This window comes from Sinohyriopsis cumingii, chromosome 11 (genome assembly GCF_028554795.1).
Source record: "Sinohyriopsis cumingii isolate HCF-2022 chromosome 11, ASM2855479v2, whole genome shotgun sequence".
Lineage (NCBI taxonomy): Eukaryota > Metazoa > Mollusca > Bivalvia > Unionida > Unionidae > Sinohyriopsis > Sinohyriopsis cumingii.
In genome coordinates this window covers 15,274,261-15,297,854 of record NC_142971.1, presented here as the reverse complement: position 1 = coordinate 15,297,854, position 23,594 = coordinate 15,274,261, and the positions used below count along the sequence as shown (strand labels likewise).

General features: G+C 35.3%; 2 protein-coding genes across 10 annotated transcripts in view; one reads left to right on the top strand and one right to left on the bottom strand.

Annotated features, from left to right (window-relative positions):
* The window catches only part of LOC149787647 (uncharacterized), a 109,158-nt gene that overhangs the window by 45,062 nt on the left and 40,502 nt on the right, over nt 1–23,594 (top strand). The window lies entirely within an intron of this gene.
* On the bottom strand, nt 15,380–18,904 carry LOC149787649 (uncharacterized). The gene is made up of 3 exons (XM_089973832.1): nt 18,760–18,904; nt 16,026–16,192; nt 15,380–15,457 (listed from the first exon to the last, which is right to left on the bottom strand). Exons 1-3 carry the CDS (start codon nt 18,821–18,823, stop codon nt 15,440–15,442), a joined length of 249 nt encoding a protein of 82 aa, XP_089829958.1. The 5' UTR covers nt 18,824–18,904; the 3' UTR covers nt 15,380–15,439.

The window sequence follows — 23,594 nt, the reverse complement described above, 5'->3', positions numbered from 1 at the left end:
CACTGCTGTCTGTTCATGTTCACATCTGAGTTATTTAGCTTCCTAACACTGGTTGTAGTAAAATCTAATTCTATGCTATGACAATAAAAACATATTGCTGTCTGTTCATGTTCACATTTGATTCATTAGCTTCCTAATACTGGTTGTAGTAAAATCTAATTCTATGCTATGACATTAAAAACATTGCTGTCTGTTCATGTTCACATCTGAGTTATTTAGCTTCCTAACACTGGTTGTAGTAAAATCTAATTCTATGCTATGACATTAAAAATATTGCTGTCTGTTCATGTTCACATCTGAGTTATTTAGCTTCCTAACACTGGTTGTAGTAAAATCTAATTCTATGCTATGACATTAAAAACATTGCTGTCTGTTCATGTTCACATTTGATTCATTAGCTTCCTAATACTGGTTGTAGTAAAATCTAATTTTATGCTAAAGGCATTAACTCTGAAAACATGAAATAAGTAACAGAAAACCAGGATACATGAAATAACATAATTTTATTCAAGTTTAAAAATTTGCGTATATTCTATTTTCAGTCATAATAGACACATGGCTGCATGGAGGTGGCAATAACTGTATATCAACTAACTACGGTTTCCTGACCACTTCCCCCTGCACTGCCATAAAAATTGTTACCCCAGTAATTAAAGAAACTGAAAAATGTCATCCACTGTCTATATTCATACTGACAATTTACCAAGAATTAATGGAATTTGAAATTAATGGAATTTGAAACAAGACTTAAATAGTATTCATTGATTATTCATATAAATCATAGTTTAATGAATGAATGACTGAATAACAATACTAATTTTTGTTGCGATATATGATTTCGAATGTGTGCTACAAACAATACTCTGTGTTAGCTTTGTTTTGATTAAAATCTTTCAAGTTTGCATTGCTTTGCTTTAGTTAGTTTCTCCCTTATGTGTGTGTATGTACAGGGCCAAGGAGGAAGGGCCAGAAATATTATGGGGGGGGGCTGACTGTATTCCTAGTGATATGTTCACTGTCCAACAAACACACAGCTGTTATATACTGTATGTGCTTGTATACGAGTTTTATCAAATGGTATCATTCATTGTAGTAAAACTTGCAATATCTATTCACCCTTGACTATGTGTCACACATCAAAATAGTATGTGGCTCTCATATTCTCTCTGATCCATTTCTGTATCTGAACATGCCTGTCTATAATAATAGTGTCCATCTCCACACTGTGGTACTGTATCTGAACATGCCTGTCTGTAATAATAGTGTCCATCTCCACACTGTGGTACTGTTCTGAACATGCCTGTCTATAATAATAGTGTCCACCTCCACACTGTGGTACTGTTCTGAACATGCCTGTCTGTAATAATAGTGTCCACCTTCACACTGTGGTTCTGTATTTAAATATGCCTGTCTGTAATAATAGTGTCCATCTCCACACTGTGGTACTGTTCTGAACATGCCTGTCTGTAATGATGGTATCCACCTTCACACTGTGGTAATGTATCTGAACATGCCTGTCTGTAATAATAGTGTCCACCTCCACACTGTGGTACTGTTCTGAACATGCCTGTCTGTAATAATAGTGTCCACCTCCACACTGTGTTCCATATCTAAACATGCCTGTCTGTAATAATAGTGTCCACCTTCACACTGGTACTGTATCTGAACATGCCTGTCTGTAATAATAGTGTCCACCTTCACACTGTTGTACTGTATCTGAACATGCCTGTCTGCAATAATAGTGTCCACCTCCACACTGTGTTCTGTATCTGAACATGCCTGTCTGTAATAATAGTGTCCACCTCCACACTGTGGTACTGCATCTGAACATGCCTGTCTGTAATAATAGTGTCCACCTCCACACTGTGGTACTGTATCTGAACATGCCTGTCTGTAATAATAGTGTCCACCTCCAAACTGTGGTTCTGTATCTGAACGTGCCTGTCTATAGTAATAGTGTCCATCTCCACACTGTTGTACTGTTCTGAACATGCCTCTTGTAATAATAGTGTCCACCTCCACACTGTGGTTCAGCATCTGAACATGCCTGTCTGTAATAATAGTGTCCACCTCCACACTGTGTTCCGTATCTAAACATGCCTGTCTGTAATAATAGTGTCCACCTCCACACTGTTGTACTTCTGAACATGCCTGTCTGTAATAATAGTGTCCATCTCCACACTGTTGTACTGTATCTGAACATGCCTGTCTGTAATAATAGTGTCCACCTCCACACTGTGGTACTGTATCTGAACATGCCAGTCTGTAATAATAGTGTCCACCTCCACACTGTGGTACTGTATCTGAACATGCCTGTCTGTAATAATAGTGTCCTCCTCCACACTGGTACTGTATCTGAACATGCCTGTCTGTAATAATAGTGTCCTCCTCCACACTGGTACTGTATCTGAACATGCCTGTCTGTAATAATAGTGTCCACCTCCACACTGTGGTACTGTCCTGAACATGCCTGTCTGTAATAATAGTGTCCACCTCCACACTGTGGTACTGTTCTGAACATGCCTGTCTGTAATAATAGTGTCCATCTCCACACTGTTGTACTGTATCTGAACATGCCTGTCTGTAATAATAGTGTCCACCTCCACACTATGGTACTGTATCTGAACATGCCTGTCTGTAATAATAGTGTCCACCTCCACACTGGTACTGTATTTGAACATGCCTGTCTGTAATAATAGTGTCCACCTCCACACTGGTACTGTATCTGAACATGCCTGTCTGTAATAATAGTGTCCACCTCCACACTATGGTACTGTATCTGAACATGCCTGTCTGTAATAATAGTGTCCACCTCCACACTGGTACTGTATTTGAACATGCCTGTTTGTAATAATAGTGTCCACCTCCACACTGGTACTGTATCTGAACATGCCTGTCTGTAATAATAGTGTCCACCTCCACACTATGGTACTGTATCTGAACATGCCTGTCTGTAATAATAGTGTCCACCTCCACACTGGTACTGTATTTGAACATGCCTGTCTGTAATAATAGTGTCCACCTCCACACTGGTACTGTATCTGAACATGCCTGTCTGTAATAATAGTGTCCACCTCCACACTGGTACTGTATTTGAACATACCTGTCTGTAATAATAGTGTCCTCCTCCACACTGGTACTGTATTTGAACATGCCTGTCTATAATAATTGTTGTTGTTGTGGGGTTTAACGCCATTTTTCAGCACACGATAGGCTATACATGGCACCCAGTATTAATGGTGGAGGAAGAACCCGGGAAAACCCTGGAAAGAACCACCGACCCACGAGAAGCTACTGGCAAGCTTTCTCACATACCCACATTAGCCGAATCCAAGACTCGAACCCACGCAGACAGAGGTGAGATGGCAGTGATCCGTAACGGAGAGCGCTTTAGACCACTCGGCCACTCGGGGCCCCGTCTGTAATAATAGTGTCCACCTTCACACTGTGGTACTGTACCTGAACATGCCTGTCTGTAATAACAGTGTCCACCTCCACACTGTGTTCTGTATCTGAACATGCCTGTCTGTAATAATAGTGTCCACCTCCACACTGTGTTCTGTATCTGAACATGCCTGTCTGTAATAATAGTGTCCACCTCCACACTGTGGTTCTGTATCTGAACATGCCTGTCTATAATAATAGTGTCCATCTCCACACTGTTGTACTGTACCTGAACATGCCTGTCTGTAATAATAGTGTCCACCTCCACACTGTTGTACTGTTCTGAACATGCCTGTCTGTAATAATAGTGTCCACCTCCACACTGTTGTACTGTTCTGAACATGCCTGTCTGTAATAATAGTGTCCATCTCCACACTGTTGTACTGTTCTGAACATGCCTGTCTGTAATAATAGTGTCCATCTCCACACTGTGGTACTGTTCTGAACATGTCTGTCTATAATAATAGTGTCCACCTCCACATTATGGTACTGTTCTGAACATGTCTGTCTGTAATAAGTGTCCATCTCCACACTGTGGTTTTGTATCTGAACATGCCTTTCTGTAATAAGTGTCCATCTCCACACTGTTGTACTGTTCTGAACATGCCTGTCTGTAATAATAGTGTCCACCTCCATATTGTGGTACTGTTCTGAACATGCCTGTCTGTAATAATAGTGTCCACCTCCACACTGTGGTTCTGTATCTGAACATGCCTGTCTGTAATAATAGTGTCCATCTCCACACTGTTGTACTGTTCTGAACATGCCTGTCTGTAATAATAGTGTCCACCTCCATATTGTGGTACTGTTCTGAACATGCCTGTCTGTAATAATAGTGTCCACCTCCACACTGTGGTTCTGTATCTGAACATGCCTGTCTGTAATAATAGTGTCCATCTCCACACTGTGGTTCTGTATCTGAACATGCCTGTCTGTAATAATAGTGTCCACCTCCACACTGTGGTACTGCATCTGAACATGCCTGTCTGTAATAATAGTGTCCACCTCCACACTGTGGTACTGTATTTAAACATGCCTGTCTATAATAATAGTGTCCACCTCCACACTGTGGTACTGTATCTGAACATGCCTGTCTATAATAATAGTGTCCACCTCCACACTGTGGTACTGTATCTGAACATGCCTGTCTGTAATAATAGTGTCCACCTCCACACTGTGGTTCTGTATCTGAACATGCCTGTCTATAATAATAGTGTCCACCTCCACACTGTGGTTCTGCATTTTTTATGGTTCTACAAAGTCCCTCTTTGTCCATATCATGACTACTCTTCACTTCATTGATCTGAAGAAAGGAGAAGAAAAAAAATGTATTGAGCAAAATTAACAAGACTTCTATTTCTTGAAATGTGACACCATCACTACATAGCTTAAATGTGTTTACCAACATTTGAAAAATGGAATTATGCCTACGTAACACTGAATAAGTAAGCTCATTTTCTTGCATGAGTGTCATGTATGAATGCTGACAAGTACATGAAAGTTTGCAATGCCTTTGCTCCTTCTTTTTACTTGCTGGACATTTACTTCACAATCTTTGTAGTAGGTGAAATTTTATACTTGTATTCTGATCATCGTGGTTTTCACACAGATGAGGATTTCTCATGAATATGTGTATCATTTAAAGTGTATCATTGCTAAGTTATAACAAGTTCACAACTGCTTGGTCTACAGAGTTAAACGCTTACCTAATCATACTGAGTTTAGTTAATACGATGTTATATGTTTCGTTTGCTTGTTTGTTTTTTCTTAAGTATCCTGTCAGTCTGACATTGAACAGCAATACTGCATGACGGTGTAGGTTTGTTTTTTCTTAAGTATCCTGTCAGTCTGACATTGAACAGCAATACTGCATGACAATGTATGTAGTCCCTGTAATAAGAGTATGAAAAATGTGTTTCATGCCTTTGCAGTAGACATGGCAGTCTCACATGAAGTCTTTTGCATGTGTGAACAATAGTTGAAAAATTCACCAAACCTTTTTGCTTACTTTTACAACTAAGGGTTTATCATATTTGACATATAACCAATACATTGTACTTTTTCCGCCATAAAAATGTTACATAACTTAATTATTGATTCATATGCTGATAAAAGTTTTGAGTCCTTAGGAATCCATGTCAACTACGGAGTTATACAAACCATGTAAACAGGGAATTATTGGAACGTTCAGTGTGAAGTCAAAATACAACACCTGACACGTCACACTATCTACTGTCTTCGGTTATCTCTAGTGCATTATCTTCCAGGTCCTAGTTCTCAAAATTCTCATCCAGTACCTAAAAAAAGAGATATATATCTTTACACCGGCAGCATTTAAGTATTTTTTAAAAATCCTTTTAACTTTTAAGCATGGATCTGTACATATTGTGAATAATAATACTATCATCTCCACATTGAATGGACATTACTATTTACACTCACAATCAATGGGTTTTGGGTTTGACTCTGACCTAGACCGTCATCCATTGACACAGTTGTGTTTATTCTGGCTTTCAAGGTAACTGACTCCCAGTGCCTAAAATATATCTTGACTGTAACTTGTACGGAGTAAAATACTTGACGTGATTTGCTGAAAATCTAAATTTGCCCAGGTTTGTTGACGAGCTACGGCTGTCAAACTCTTTGATTTCGACATCAAATATGGTGACGTCATCAAAATGCACCCATTAACACATTAATGCTGGCCACAGAAACGCACTTTTTCCTTCCTGATTTTGTTTGCCTTGAGATTTTCATAAATATGTCATGACTTACTTGTTACGTATATTTGATTTAATTTAATTGTTTGTTTGTAAGTTTTAATTAGTTTTATTTCATTAATTGCTATTGTAATGTAACTTTATTTACTGGAATAGAATTCAGGTTAGATTTTGTTTAAAAACATTTGACGCAAACAACTTTATAGAAAGATTGTATCTAATGCTGACCGAGTTACTGACCTTGATTCAGCAGCAGTGATAGTTTGCAGTAAACAACTTTTAAATTTTTTAAAAATTCTTTCTAAGAGTAAGATTCATAAAGTGGATTTGATGCCATACTTGGAGTACGTGACAAATAACATATATCGGTTAGGTTTTTCCAGAGGGTTGACCCACATCTGGGCATCTGTTTTGAATCGTAGCTAGATATATTGTTGATGTTTTGAGAAATAATAGTTATACTTGCCTTAACACTAGAGACGTCCAAGTGTTTTATGTTGTGACCACTTTTGGGGCTAATTATTTTACTTTATTTTTATTTTAAAGAAAAGTGATTCTTTTCCCTGGAATTACTAGTGTTCTAAATTAATTCTTGGACAAAGACATTTATCGAAATTTATACAGAATTCAAATTGGAATATTATTTTATGTGATTCAGCAAAGAACTGTTGACATCAGTACGACGCTGACCACAGCCTACGTCATCGCCTTCCATTTTGGATTTCATCGGGATACGAACTCAGTTTCATTAGGATTTTTTGTTTCTAGGACTTCTATTTTTTAATTCTTGGATTATTTTTGGATTTGATTCGTAAAACCGTAAGTTCTTTTTCTCATTTTTAACTTGATTTTCTAGGGAAATAAATTATTTGTTTAATTTTACAAAGCTTGTTGTCTTCACTTTTTTCTTGTTACATTTTTTAAGAGCCTAAACACATTACATACTTAATAAAACGCTTTAAAATCTCCATTATTTATAGGTGCTAGCAAATTATCAGTGAACGTTGTGAGGGCCGTTAGGCATGCATGCCTTTCTCTGAATCCTGATTATATGAGTTATGTAGAAGATTACGTTTCTTCAAAAAATTGGCAAAGATGAACAACCATGTGTTTTTGCAAAAGTTTTAGATATGGTTGGTGAAACTGATATAGGTTGTTAAGTCTTTGTTGACGCTCTGTCGCTTTGTTTAAATACCGGAAACACTTTGGCTAATATTTGATTAGTTGGAAAGTTTCCCAATTCAATATTTATATTTATCAAGCCAAGAACTCGATGGGCAGGAACTTGATTTCTTAGATAAATTAATTTTGGTGAGATTTCATCTAGTCTTGGTGCTTTAGCATCACCAGGTTCCTCAAAAATATCAATAACATCATGAACACATGTAAGGGATCTGGAATGATGTACGAGATAGAACTTTCGACTCGAAAGTTCTATAAAAATATTAAAAGATGTTCTCCAGGTAATGAAGGTAATGGACGTGGAAAAGATATTTAGGTCGATCGCGACGTCTTACCGCTCTATATGAGCAAGACTATTGTTTTTGTTTAATTCTGAAAGGAAACCATGAACTTTTGAACTCGAATTAAAGTTACGAAAATGTTCTCCCCCCCCCTCTCTCTCTCTCTCTCTCTCTCTCTCTCTCTCTCTCTCTCTCTCTATATATATATATATATATATATATATATATATATATATATATATATATATATATATATATATATATATATATATTGCTAAAATCAATTTAAAATGTAATTTAGAATGAAATCTCGCTTTGATTCACGCCCACTCCCTTATAAAAGTACAGGCGTAGGACACTATTTCTGAAAGATCTTTCCCCTTAGCTAGGGGCGTACAACCTTTTTGGGTTGGAGCCAAAACAGATACAGTGCTTCAGGTCGTAGACCGCGTGAGCATGAACAGTTCCTTATCATTAATTAGGCATATTTATTAAACATTCAGATTAAAATCAGTTCTCCACTGTCCTGTGTGAAGATCTGACAGCAACCGCTTCGGGGTCATGTTCTGTTGACCTATGTTATTACCATAATTATTACCATATTCGATAATTTTATCAACCAGTCAGATGAAGTCTTATATCTTCGCGTTTTGGAGACTGGTCAATATGGCTGAAGAGCATCAAGGACACACGGTACTAATTATACGGAAGAACTGTGAACCAGTCTAGAAATGGGTGAACAAATAATAGAGTATTTACGAGTTTGTTGGTCCATAATTGGTTAATAATGAAAATTAAAGTTTTAGTAAAAATATATTTTGAGAGCTTATCCTATCTGTAATTTAAAAAAAAATATACACAAAATTCTATTCATGCAATTTTAGTATTTTTACAGGCTTGACTTAGGAGTACTCAAAAATGAAAGTATCACCTTCATTTGGTGCAGAATCAATAATATGTGTTTCATGCACATGTATATTAAAAAGATGCCGCGGGTCATATGGTGTTCTCCACACAGAATCTTGCACCAATGATAGTTGTGCATGGAGACATGGAAGTCTGATCAACAGCACCCAGACATTTTAAGTTATTGAATTTTGAGTATGATGGTGTTTCCATATGTTTACTATGGGAGTTGAATTAGTACCGTGACTCCTACATGTGACCTATACCATAATAGGAGCCTGTTGTTTCTATTGTTACCATGTGCATCCAGAGTATCATTTTGGTGGTTTTTGCATATGACAATCATAATGGAGTCTTTGTTTCATGGTTTGCATGTGATTTTGGAAAGAAAAAAATCTATGCAAAAGACATATGGGAAAGGTTTTATACACTGTGCAGTGGCAGTATACAGCTCAGGCCACGGGGAAAGGAGCAATATAGCCAGATGGCAGAATTTCATATGATGGTGCCCACAGATTGGCCTATATGGTTAAATACTATTTAACACATGCAACAATTCCCCAAAAGAAGGTGGGGGAGAGATTTTAAATGTAAGCCACTTATGTCACAATCACTTATGTATCAATACTGATCATTTAACTTTAGAGACACATTCAGTAAATCAAAGCAGAGAACATTGTAAAAATCAAGGACTGTGCACAAAACTACACTGCTGCATTGCCTCAACCTGTAAATTGCATTATTATATGTTGAGTCACATTGAATATCAATTATATCTGTCTTATTTCCTATCACAGAATTAAACTCCCTGACACCTTTTCTATGTTCAGTCATGTTTCTCATATTGATAGATTCAATTATTTGGCAAACATTATTGGAACATTTCTGCATCCCTTTTGTTGAGGGACCAGGGAGGGACATTTTCACTTAAAATAATAGTTTTCAACCCTCCATTCCCATTAGAAGTCTGCAAAAGTCCTATGTGTATTGCATTATTTACACAGGCAGTTTTTCTTCCCCAACCTCTCTTCGGCATCTCTTCATCAAGTTGAAACATTCTTGATGTATAACTACATGCTGAACATATTGCTCTCTCCAAACACACCAGACCCCTTTTCTCTTCATGTACCAATTCCCATGATAGAAAACCTTTATAGCCAGGGTGTTGGAACTGGTGCTCTCGGAACACATTATTCCACATCTCAGCATTTTTTGCATGTGTGCACTAAGCGATATGTGTTTTGTTCACCAGATATATTGTTGTGAATAGATGAAAACAAGCTTCATGTCAGAAATATGGTTTCAAATTTGAAACAAAAGCTATTTATAAAGTCAACATTGCTCTGCACTTACTATCAAGTAATAGTAAGGAATCATTTAGCTGTAAATTAGAGCTTGCTACTTGGTATGCCAAATCAAGGTGTATTCCCTCCCCTTTGACTGTAATTCAGTGATTGTAATATTTGCTTTGTTTCTCTTTTTTTTCTCAATAATTTATGCATTTTATTCAGCTTTATATTAAAAAGTAAGTAATTTAACACTGCTTATAGTGGAAAGTAGCCACAATAATGATTTTTATACTTTTTCTTAACTTTTTATGAGGTTTTGGTAAATGTAGCTTTATATTTATGTATAAGACAACTTTAATATGCAATTCAATTCTATTACTTAAATTTAACAAGTAGTTTATGCAGTGATAAATTTTATCAGTGTCTGAATATTGCATAGAAACATGGACTTGTCTTGGCATCGCAAAGTTTTCACATATTTCTCCACCTCCAGCTTACTTCTTAGCTTGGGCTGCATCAGTTTGTACATTGGCTTTCTGTCTCCAACATCAATGTCAGCATTATAGGAACTTTGGTTAGCTTTTTCAAATTTGTCTCTTGTTGTCCTTATTGCAGACCTCAACTGGTTGTGTCTTTTGGGCTGATGCACATTTTTGCCCTTGTTGTGGGGAACATTACCACGCTTGAATAAATTGCTCTGTCTATTCTTTGCTTCCTCACCCTTCCCCATAGTTTTATACTAAAAAAGTAGCACTCTGTTATTTAATTCTTCAGTATAATAAAACTTATGGAACTTTTCTTTGGCTTTTATACGTTTTTTATTAAGATTTGGAGGCGATGAATCACATGTGATGATAGTTTAAATAAGTTTGGAATGTCAGCATCTCTTGATGCTTCATGGGTGTGTGTATTTGTTTTAGTCACAAAAAGGCAATGGCCTCTTATCATTTTGACCTGTTATGTGGCACACTTATTTGTTTTGTTTGATTGATGTGAATAGGGATGCACTGCATCTTATTTATGTGACTCAGCAAGAAAAGAAATGCAATTTTGAAATTTAAAACATTTAAAACTTCTCTTATAGCCAGTGAGAGATGAAAATACAATGTGTCATGTAATTTGATACCTGTGATGTCATACTTGCTAATGTCAGCATGCTTGTGTTTCTTTTGTGTAGCATGCATGTCATAGAAAGATAACATGAAGATACAAAGGCAGAAAACAATTATTTTAATAACAAGAATAAGCCACTAATAAGTACAATACAACACAGCAACATGTAATGCGGGTGAAATTTAGCTATATAAAATGTTATTGTACTATTATCCATGCACAAGCATGGCAAATTCTTTCTTACAATTATGCTCTAATGTCAATGAGCAAAATACAACTGTTTCTAAAAAATTTAAATCTGGTTATTGGACGCACGGTACTAATTATACGGAAGAACTGTGAACCAGTCTAGAAATGGGTGAACAAATAACAGAGTATTTGGTGGTCCATAATTGGTCAATAATGAAAATTAAAATTTTAATAAAAATATCTTTTGAGAGCTTATCTTATCTGTAATTTTAAAAAAATATAGACAAAATTAATTTTAGTAATTTTACAGGCTTGACTTAGGAGTACTCAGTCATGAAAGTAGCACCTGATTCATTTGGTGCAGAATCAATAACATGCGTTTCATGCACATGTAGATTAAAAAAATGCCGCGGGTCATATGGTGTTCTCCACACAGAAGCTTGCACCAAGGATAGTTGTGCATGGAGACATGGAAGTCTGATCATCAGCACCCAGAAATTTTAAGTTATTGAATTTTGAATATGATGGTGTTTCCATATGTTTACTATGGGAGTTGAATTAGTACCGTGGCTCCTCAATATGTGCCGCACGATTTGATTCAGTTGCATTTCTTTAGGCTCATTCAAAAGTCACCAGAACATCGTCCCTACGCAGTTGCTGTCAGATCTTCACGTAGGACAGTGGAGAGCTGATTTTAATCAGATTGATTATTTCAAATGCATATTTTCAAAAGGACTGCCTACACAGGGCCGGATTATCCATAGGGCAAAGTGGTCATCGTGCCAAGGGCCCAAGGACCCCCTAGGCTCAAGGGCCCCCGTATATTATCGTCTAATTTCACCGCAGTGCCCCTGAAGCTCAAGGGGCCCCGTGTATTTTCGTCTGATTTCACAGGCAGTGTTGTTAATAGTACTGTAACCATACATATGGACAAGGCAGGATAGCTATGGGCCCCTGTGATGTCTGTGCACAGGGCCACCAAAGGTCTTAATCCGGCCCTGTGCCTACATGGCTGTTGGCCGCACAATGTGAAGGACTGGGCCGCATGCGGCCCGCGAGCCGCGGGTGGACACACGTGAATTAAACCAAGAAGATACATTCAAGAATTCGATAATATTATGAGACACAAACTTGGTATATTTACATTAATTTTTAAAAAATCACTACCATATTGTTTGAAAATTTATGGAAATCAAGACGTATTTTGTCTGGTTTATTAAATTTAAAACAAAAACAACATAAACTACGATATCGAAGCGATAGTAATCTACTTCCAGATGGTGACCTTCCCAGGGGTTGACGACTGTCAACAAGTATGCACCTACCTTACCTCCGTTTCAATGTCACAATTGTATCGTGCCATTACCTTTGTCGCAGGTTGATAAACCACAGAGACAAAAGACGCGAAGCCTTGTTCAAGTGATAAGAACTGTCCATTACCCTGAGTAAATGTAATCTTGTTCTAGTAGGAATACTTGAGAAGTAATTTCCTTTCTCTTTTTCTGTTCATTTATTATTTCTAAATATACTGAGACGTACCCGTCTGAGATCGCATCGGTGGCCTTCAGACAAGATGGCTATGTTAGCATCATTATCCTAGACTCTTGTACTAAACGTGGTGTGGGTTCGAATCCTGGTCGATCATTCAAACTGTTGTTGTTGTTATGTGCCGTTAAACACCAAACAAAGAAACAAGTCATTATGTCTCTCCGAAAAAAGTTTAAATCGTTAGGCCATGTTAACATTCGTCAGACACTTCGGTTTAATATGGACCTATTTAGCCAAGATACCGTAGACTCGATGGATATTTTAATAGATCGAAGCTACGAAGTGATCTTATATATATATATACATACATATATATATATATATATATATATATATATATATATATATATATATATATATATATATATATATATATATATATATATATATATATATCCTGCAGCGGCGGTATCGTGGTGAGAAAATTGTGATCTGCATCCAGTTCACTTAACATCTCAAATTTACTGCAATTTTTAATGTTCTAATCGTTTAGTTTGCAAGAATGGCGTTTTTGCTTATAATTAAGCTTGCATCAAGGATTAGAATGCAGTCAGAATAACTTGGATTCCCTATTAACGAGTCCTTATTTCTTAACTCTAATTTTAAAGATTAAACGTTGCTTATGTATACTATTCTAAAATGTTTAAGTATCATTTCAGCTTCCTCTTTGTCTCAGGAAACCTGCATCTTTATCAAAAGTATGACATCTTTATCAAAAGTATGACATCTTTATCAAAAGTATGACATCTTTATCAAAAGTATCACATCTATATCGAAAGTATCACATTTTATCAAAAATATCATAAATATACCGTAGCGTTCTTTGCATACGAATTATACTGTTTCGTGAAATTATTATAGTTATTCAGAATTAGATTTGCAGATTACATGCATTTCCTTTAAGTGGTGTTAGACACACCAGGAAGATTGTACAATGATTTTCCTAACGCTAGTTAAGGTAACGCATTATGCGTGAATTTGATATCAGTAAAAATCTTAAAAATACTTGTTACTCTTTTTGTTTTTTTTTCTTGACCTCTGACCTCTAGTTTCTAGTAGTTTCTTTATTCTTCTGGTTTTCAAAGAAATCAGTTTGAGTAAATAAAATAACATATTGGTGTTCGTATTAAAGACAAAGAAAATTATGAGTGTATTGTATTAATTTCAATGTGAGTAACGTGCATAATATGTTTATGCAACTGACTTTCACGTGTATTCGCATATTTTAATCATCTGTTATAAATAAATCGTTATTTCTTTTTATCCACGCTGTGGTGGGGGAAATTGTGTATCCCTCCGTCAATCAGTGCATTCTCTGGACCATCCGTACTCTATATTCTCTTAAAACGCAAGGTGAAAATTTAGTAGATGTGTTCCTCACTTGATAGCCACCTAAGACAGGTCTATACCTTTTGTTCCCCTCCCCTGGTTTCCGAGAGAGATGTCAGACGTTAAAGATCCAAAAACAGCAATAATAGTGACATCTTTACATATATTTTAACTAAACTTTATACATGCAGTGTTAAGTAGATGGGCACAAAATTTATATAACCAATTTTGGGTTACGATCTATGACATGGGTCACAGTGTGTGTGTGTGTGTGTGTGTGTGTGTGTGTGTGTGTGTGAAATCCGGGAAGAAAAGCGCGCGAATTTGCCAAGGTAAACAATGGAAGATGCTTTAGTTCGTCGTTTTGTTTGTTTCAACTACATACTGTATATTACCTATAGTAAAATGTGCTACTTTATCACATTGTCGGTACACTTTGCCTATAGTGTGTGCAGTTATATAATTTTGATAATATAACATCTGAACATATCACTTAATGTAATTCTAATTGGTCCAAATAAGCCCATGAAATTATTGTGCAGTATTCTCTTTACTGATTGGCTGCGATCCTGGGGAAAATTTTTCAACCCCGCCTTCTGGAAAAAACTATGTGATAAAAAGAATCTCAAATGGGTAATGATTTAATATTAAATTTGATTTAATATTAAATTTATGAAACTCGTTGTATAATGTCCAGCTTTTGCTCGCCAAGGCTCGCACAGATGGACATTATTCAGCTCGTTTCATAAATTCAATATTAAACAAGTACCCATATGAGATCCTCTATATATTAACATATATTAAGAGAATTAATTTATACAAGGGTTCAGGCACTAACTGTAAACTCCTACATTATTGATCTTTTATGTTACAGACTAATTTGAATTGTTTAAAAAAAATGTCTCAAACTAATGTTGTTATTCGCGACAATAACTCACATTTTAGCTATGAACGTCCATAACCTTACTGTCTAATTAAAGTCATATAGCCAGTCAGGTCAGCTATTTTAAACTTTGATGCTCTTACAATGAGATGAAAGAGAGCTGAATTAAGATGCTATGATAAATTACATATTTCTGCATCAAGAAATATTTCACCCCTGAAGTGAAAACATTTTGTATTATTGCTCGAGGATTTTGCCACTCGTAAAAATAAAATGTTTTCAGTTCACACTTGAAAAATAGTATTATATCTACTCAAAGAAGGTAGCTATCCTTTAAATACAATGCAGTAATATTTGTCGTGTGACTACCGGTACGGCTGCCGATGACAAAATGTCGATGAGTCTTAAAAAGAACTGATTCTCTTCCCCGTTTATAATGTAGGTTTTATGTAGGTTTATCATAGATGGTTCTGAAAGAAACAAAATCTCAACAAATTTTCCTAAATGTCAAAATTTAATTGATTGCACTACATTTGATTTAAAATGCCTCCACCATCAGCTGACTAATCCTTCCTGAAAAAGATACGGTCAAAAATTCAAACACATATTGTTAAAAACGTACTTGTGTTATTGTTCTATTTAAAGATTTTCTTTGTGCGTTCGAAAAGCAAACAAATTCAACATAAAGCAAACATGATATTAGTGCTTCTTTTGCAATGATATAAATTATCTTTTGCACATAAGATTTTCGTGTATTTTTTGCCATTCATCGCTTCGTCGTTTAAGCTTAGTATCAAATACTAAAGTAGCAATTAGAGTTGTTCTCTTTCATATTTTTAGATGGAATAATTAAGTGCGGCTAGATATAAGAAACATAACAGCATATACAAGTGAGAAATGAATGACAAAGCTAACATGTTAGCGCTTTAACAATTTAAATTATCGTACGCATGTCTGTACATATAACTCAGAATGAGACTGTTACTCGCGTTTTTTGCAGTGGTCAGTGAAGACAAATAGATGAAACCAATCTTGCCAGAAAGTAAGAAAGAGGGTAAGATAACTAGTTTAAGCATTCTATCCAAGTGATCAAAACTATCGATACGCATGTCAGGAATTCAGAACAAGGCTAAGATATTACCGCTCGCATTCTTGTGCATGTCTGGCAACACTCTGTCAGGGAGTATGTGTTGCACCAATATTCTGGATTTTTGTGGACGCCCCACAAGGACTCTTTCTGTAGATATTCACAGTCTATAGAACCATCGGCCCACCATATATAACGGTCTCTGCAATCGGGAGTTTGCACTGTAAAGATATCAATGTACATATCAAGGGCTCGCGTAGACAGAGGAACGGCCCACTCTCCTCTGGACTTCGCCTCTAAACACGGCCTACATCCGTACATCTTAGCTAGCCAAGGTTCCGATATGTTAACACTATTTACACATTAATGAATCGATAAGATATTTCAGCTTTGTCCTAGCGTCATCTATTGGATTTCATAGTTTCCTCTCTTAGCATGTAATGCCAACTAACCAATAGTGTGTAACAGCAGATCATTGTACATATGCCGAAAATAATTGAGGCAATTGACTTCAAAAGGATACTTTGTTAATTTAACATCGAAAATATGACTACGTACCAGAGAGAAGCCATTGCAGGTGTATTTGAAGCTAAGGATGTATTTGTACAAATACGGACCAGCAGTGGTAAATTGCTTATTTATCCATCCATTCCTGTTGTGTGCTGAACATCTCTCGATCATGTAGGAATATTGTTAAAAAAGACAAGTTCATTTGATTGGATGCGGTGGTTTGCCACCGCATCCAAAGAAATTCACGAACCCGAAGCACTGAAATGTCTGATCGACATGCCAAGGTTTAGATAGGGTTAACATATCGGAACCGTGGCTAGCGATGATGACAGCCGTAAAACGTAATAGCTGACCACTACCTGTTCTCCCCACCGGAAAAATGTCTACGGGCGCCCTTGGTACACATAGAATTGTGGAGTTGAGTCTTGTATCCTCACCCTTTCTTTCAGACAAATAATTATGGCGTAACCTCCCAATCAGAAAATCAATAGCCTTTGTTTTCGTGATGAATGGTAGATGCATCAATTTAAACCTCGTTACTGAAAACGAATCAACCTCATGACGGGAATACGTGACAACATATATATATATATATATATATATATATATATATATATATATATATATATATATATATATATATATATATATATATATATATATATATATATATATATATATATATATATATATAAGTATTGACTCGATGTAAAATACGATTGAAAAGCTACTTTAAATTAGTAATATATTTCTATGTTTTAACATTTTTAAACAGCAACTTCAACAACAACTACAACAACAACAACAACAACAACAATAATAATAATAATAATAATAATAATAATAATAATAATAATAATTTTCGGAGAATAATACATTTGATTCAGAATCAACCAATCTTACACGTAGTCATTGAATAACTGAATATTAAAACTATAAATGTATCGTCTACGTACCCCCAAAAACCATCTTACATTCTACAATGTCTGACACACTCACATGTAATCATAGAATATACATGCACAAATTCGATTAGATATACATTTGGGAGATGGGAAAGTTGTGGGGGTATCCAAGCTAGGTATCTCAGTTATTTTGGTCTATTGCATAAAAGAAATGAAGAAATTATTGAAACACATTCTTGAAAGAAAGATAATGTTGGTGTTCGTTGAATATCATTGCAAATGATGTTGTGTACAAAGTCGTTTTGAATTTGGGCAAATGAAGATTAGAATATAGATTGTGTAAATGGATATAGGAAGCATGAATTAAGAGATTATTTATATATTGCTAATGTCACAATGGCTATAAAACACTTGACTCTATAATTAAAACGCAATCACTCTCGTCATAAATGTGAGGATGGATAGTCTTTTCTTGTAATAATTCAAGCGATTCGTTTTTTTGACGTTTAATAATCTATTTATGTTAGCAGCATTGCAATTCCCCAATATTGTCAAGCATAACCAAACAAAGGCAATATATAGTCAGTTTAAAACATTTTTAACATTGATTCTGGCATATATGCATATAGTCGATTTCATAAGGCATATATTCAAATAGTCGATTTTATAAGGCGATTCTGGATGATACTGCAGAACACACGCGCTTTATTTGATTTTCCCACACACAAAAATGACTGTCGATAATCAGCCTTGAAAGTTTTTGATTTTCTTCTGATAATTAATGTAGTTTCCTTAAAAACGTGTTGATATCCTCTAATTTCTTTATTATTTGCCTTGAACCAATTGCCATGTTATTCTTTCTGTGTTTAATTGCAATGTATTGGTTTGCACCACAGCCTCGACGTCCTGCAGTGTATTTAATTCAAGGAAAGAGATTGTAACGCTCATGGCATCTAAGGTTGTGTCTTTCGCAAATGGATCAGTTTCGGTGGCTTCATTTAATGTGATAAATCATATCTGAAACGGAAGAAAAAGCAAAGGGTCCAGAAAAGAGCCTTGAGGGATTCCACTTTTGACGTATTGTAAAGAAAATGTTGCATTGGCCACAGAAGCGCACTGTTACCTTATGTTAAGAATAAAACCAAGCAAGATAGAAAAAGAGAAAGAGATAATATGACATATAAACCAATAGACATAAAAGAAATAAACAAACTGAAAAACAGACAGAAAACGACAGGCATGTTTACACACACACACACACACACACACACACACACACACACACACACATATATATATATATATATATATATATATATATATATATATATATATATATATATATATATATATATATATATATATATACTTACATGCCGTCGAGGCTGTAACAGCGATTGAAACGGAAAATACGACAAATATGACGAGAGTCTTCATTGATAATTTAATGTCGCTGTTCCCACTTGGTGTAATCGAGAGAGGGATGATATAAGTCAAAGATTATTAAAGACCAGAGAAAATCGTGACAGTTTGTACCGTATGCATTCATTTGACCAATCTCCTGATGTTTTATCATGCCGTCTTCATTTTTAAAATCGTGTTCTATAATTTATGTGTTCTCTCATCTATGTGTTCTGTTATCATTGATTTTGTGTGCTACAGATACTGTTAATAGAAGCAATCTCTCCATTTTCTATTTAACTTTCTTGCTTGTACGAATGCATTTCGCTATCAAATTAGTTTTGTCTCTCATTCGTGTTTGTTAAGACAACTTCTGTAAAAACGATTTGGCTCAGTATTTCTGTTTGACTTCTTTTCTCTGATAAAGAAGAAGAACATTTGTTTGAACATGTAAAAATGCCCTGGGTTTGTTTTTCTGGGTCTTGGTTTTCCAAAATGCTTTACAGTTGTTAATGCCTATACGGTGCCTGATGCCATGTCCTGGAAATAGGACTTAGTACAAGTAAGATGACGTGATGCATCGCATAGTTTCCTCATACGTTAAAATAGACGGCTTCGCATGCGCGGTCTTCGCAACGGACAAACTGAAAGACACCGATGTTTAGGGTTGGGGCAATTTACCATATAGCCTGACAGAAAATCACCACTTCAATGGCGGTTATAAATTGATGATCTCCCTATAAGCGAAAATTAAAGTAAATAGGTAGAAATAGAAGTTTCAATGACGAAAGTGTATTCATGGTGATATGGGAACATATCATAAGTTGTATGTGCATTAAACGTATTAGTTTTGATATTCTTAACTTTTATCAATTAATCATGTCTAGTTTTGACATACAGTATATACTAGCCTATAAGTCAGGTGCCACTGTAAATAGCGTAGACCCTGACATGCCGTCGCATAATAAGCTGACAGATCAGGATCTATACGGCTTATTCTACCTATTAATCCTTACAAGCTGCATAGACTCAGATCTGCCAGCTCATTATGCGACACCATATCTGGGTCTATGCAATTTGCAGTATGATCAGACTTGTACGCGGCTATATATATATTTTGTTATCAGTTGACTTATCAGTCTAAAGTCACTTGTCAAGGTGACCTGTCGTTGCCTATCCCCTCGTGATGACAAGTTGTAAGTTTTGTTTTATCTCAGCGGCGACCTGGTGAGTTTTATGAGTTGTAAAGATGTCAGGAAGTATTTTTTTTTTCTTTCTCGTTGTTTTTGTAACACACGATCTTTTGTTTGATTTTGTAATGCAAAGGTACTCAAATGTTTTCGGTAGTGATATTAGTTTGTGTATATCGCTGCTTAAATAAATTTGTATCTTGTTTTGTTTGTTTCATATAATTGTACAAGCGTTAATAAATTGCCCTTATCAGCATTCAAGTCCACTTTGACTCCTTGTTTGCATCATGAACATGTAGAGTCAAGCCACGGAAATTAATATGGTGAATTAACTGGCGAATGAGTAATTATTACATAATTGGTGAATGAGCAATTGTTAAATATAATTTTAAGCCGGAGCATATATCTTAAGAATTCAGAGTTAGGTCGACTGGTGGGGATTTGTAAACATAACCTTGTATTTTTTTTAAATAACTTTCGTCAAGTAATTTTGAAACTCATACTCTTTATTAGGTTATGATATGTGGCCAAGAGGCTTATTAGAAGAAAACGCTCGTAATGAAGTAACTCATTTGCTGAATTTGATTAAGGCTAACGAAGCGTCTGCCAAACGTTGTTAAGTGTCGTTCACTGTTGAAACTCGTGGCTCAGTATGGCTGGCTCTGTTTACAGAAGCGTCATCTTTATACAGGATAGATATGCATATAACTTGCGTTAAAATGTGACACTTTGTGACTTTAGGTTGTATAATAGCTACACCGGATCCCAAACAGTTGAACTTTCATTTATAAAAGTGCATTTATGGGAACTCGAGAGCATGCTATAAGAAGCTGTATAGATATAAAACTTATTATTGTATAATACGTTTAGTCAGTATTGGAGTTGCAGAGGGTTCTTCAGACTCCTCGGTAATGGGGTATAAGTTATTGACCGGCATGTAAAATTTGACCCGTACTTTATCGTCTAATTTCGCAGGCACGGCCCCCGATGCTCAAGGGTATGGAGGGGGATTATCGCCATAATTCTATGCATGTGTTTTATAATCTTCCTTGATGCATTTTTGTAAATGGCTGGTTGCAAGTGCTACTTTCATAATTCTATCTAAGTATATTGTATTCTTCATGAATGCAAACTGTAAGTGGCAATTTGCAAGTATAACTTTCCTTCTGCATTATTGTAAATGGCTGCTTGCAAGTGCTACATTCCTAATTCTAGTCATGAATTTTCTATTTTTCATTGATGCAAGCTGTAAATGGCTGCTTGCAAGTGCTACATTCCTAATTCTGGTAATGAATTTTCTATTCTGCATCGATGCAAGCTGTAAATGGCTGATTGCAAGTTCTTAGATCTACTTTCCTTCTGCGTCATTGTTTCTTTCAATTTGTCAACTATTAAATTGATTCTTTAGTTTGTCGTATGGCAAATGCTATGTCAGTTATTACAAGTTTTAAAATTCTATTTATAAACTTGTTATATCACAAGTTACACAGATTGCACCTTCTAAAATTGTGATTATAATGTAGCATCAAGCACGTTGGAAGTTAGCATCACGGAAGCTAGCCTAAAATAATGCCTCCTTATGACAACAGATGGCGCTGTGACGCGTCAAGTTCTTACAATACGACAGCTCCCCTGGCCATAGTAACAAGGGGTTATACCGCTTTACGGCATGTTTGGGGCGTCTTATTTAAAATAGCATTGAATTATGTTACCGCAATACAATCAGCTGATTTCGAAAGAGAGCTGACCTGCACGAAGTACAAAACAAACTGAATATATCAAATTGTACACAATTAAATGTACTTACAAAATGTTATATTTCCGCGGACCCTTCCCAACCCACTTTTATTTTGGACATTTTGTGGGTGTCATTTACTGCTACCGCACAGTGGCAGAATAGGTAGCCGCTTACAAGCAAGGTTTAAGGTCCTAATTTGTTTATATATTCTCATTCAAAATATCATCAATTTAGAACGTGTTTATTATTTTAGAGTGCAGTGCAAATTCTGCTTTTTGTATCCAGTAAAGACCTCATAAGGTTGGAGTACATTGCACATAATTGCACATCAAGGACCTGCTTTCTTTATCGAGAGAGAGAGAGAGAGAGAGAGAGAGAGAGAGTACATTCCAGAGATGAGTGTTTATTCTCTCATCCTCTGAAATTAATTTTAACTGTTAACATGCAGTTTACGTAGGCAGTATATATATATATATATATATATATATATATATATATATATATATATATATATATATATATATATATATATATATATATAAACAGAAGTAAGGAAAATATTCAAATTAGACAGGATTCTATATATATGTATGGCATGGATGATTATGCAATGCCCAGCAAGTATTATCACTAGTTGTCTATGACAAGAATCTCATATCTCCAATTTCATTTTAAATCTCCAATTTCAATACAACAGCAAGAGGCAAATGACTTGAAACAAGGACATCACATATATGCAACAAAATTATGAACTTGTTTCATTATATAAGAAAATAAATTCTAACAATATGAAATATATTTTCTATGTCTTAACATAAAGAACATGTCCATACAATTATGATATGCTTTATTTCAACAGATATAAAACTGGAAACTACATTTTATTAATTATTTAAAATCGTATTCATCCATATATGAAGCGATATTTATAGTACAAATAAGATGATTGATTGCAAGGTACTTCACTGATAAAATACCAGACTTCTTTGGTAGCAATTATAAAAATATAATATATTGAATATAAATAACATTGCTACCGCTACCAGTAACCAACTCAATTTGTTGTTATTATTACTGCTACAATACAGTACCAAACTTGCTTGATACGTTTGGATATGAAATTAATGTAATAGTCAAAAAGATTAAAACAAATTTTTAAATGTATATTCTACAGATGTGATTGTTTTCTGTTAAAAGAGTGAGACACCCCCCCACACACACACACACATAATTTCTAAAAAACTTTGTAAAGTTTTTAAGGCTACTCACAGCTCAGGCTGTTGTATCATCCAACACCCCCAACACCCCCGCATAAACATCTTCATTTGTCTGATTGTATCATTATTTTATCTGTTTAATATACAAGTTAATATTGTCATGACACAAAAAAATATCAGAACAATACAACTATGCAATATAGAAAAATAAATTAATAAAAACTATATACAGCCCTGTGTTTAACTTTTCATAGGAAATATTAGAGATAAATAAATAATTAATGTATACCAGCATTCATAAAACCAATGTTATTAGATGAATTAGTCTTAAACAAAAATTAGCATACAGGTAGGCAACTGTAAGGAACAAATACCGGGATTGTCTTGTTACATCGCTTTTATATAATCATTTGCCAATCCCGTTTGCTTTTTACTTTCACGTGAATAAAACAAGAATAAAGACAAGCTTTTCGCACAATTTGGCTTTTGGATTAGACATACACTTATAATTGCAACTTCTGAGGAATTAAAACTATAAATTCTGGACTGGCCGAGACACATTTTCTTTTGTATACCACATACATTTGTTAATTATGCCTCAAGAATAGTCAGGTTATATTCCCTAGTGACAGTTTCAAGAATTAATTTTTGCGGGCAATAAA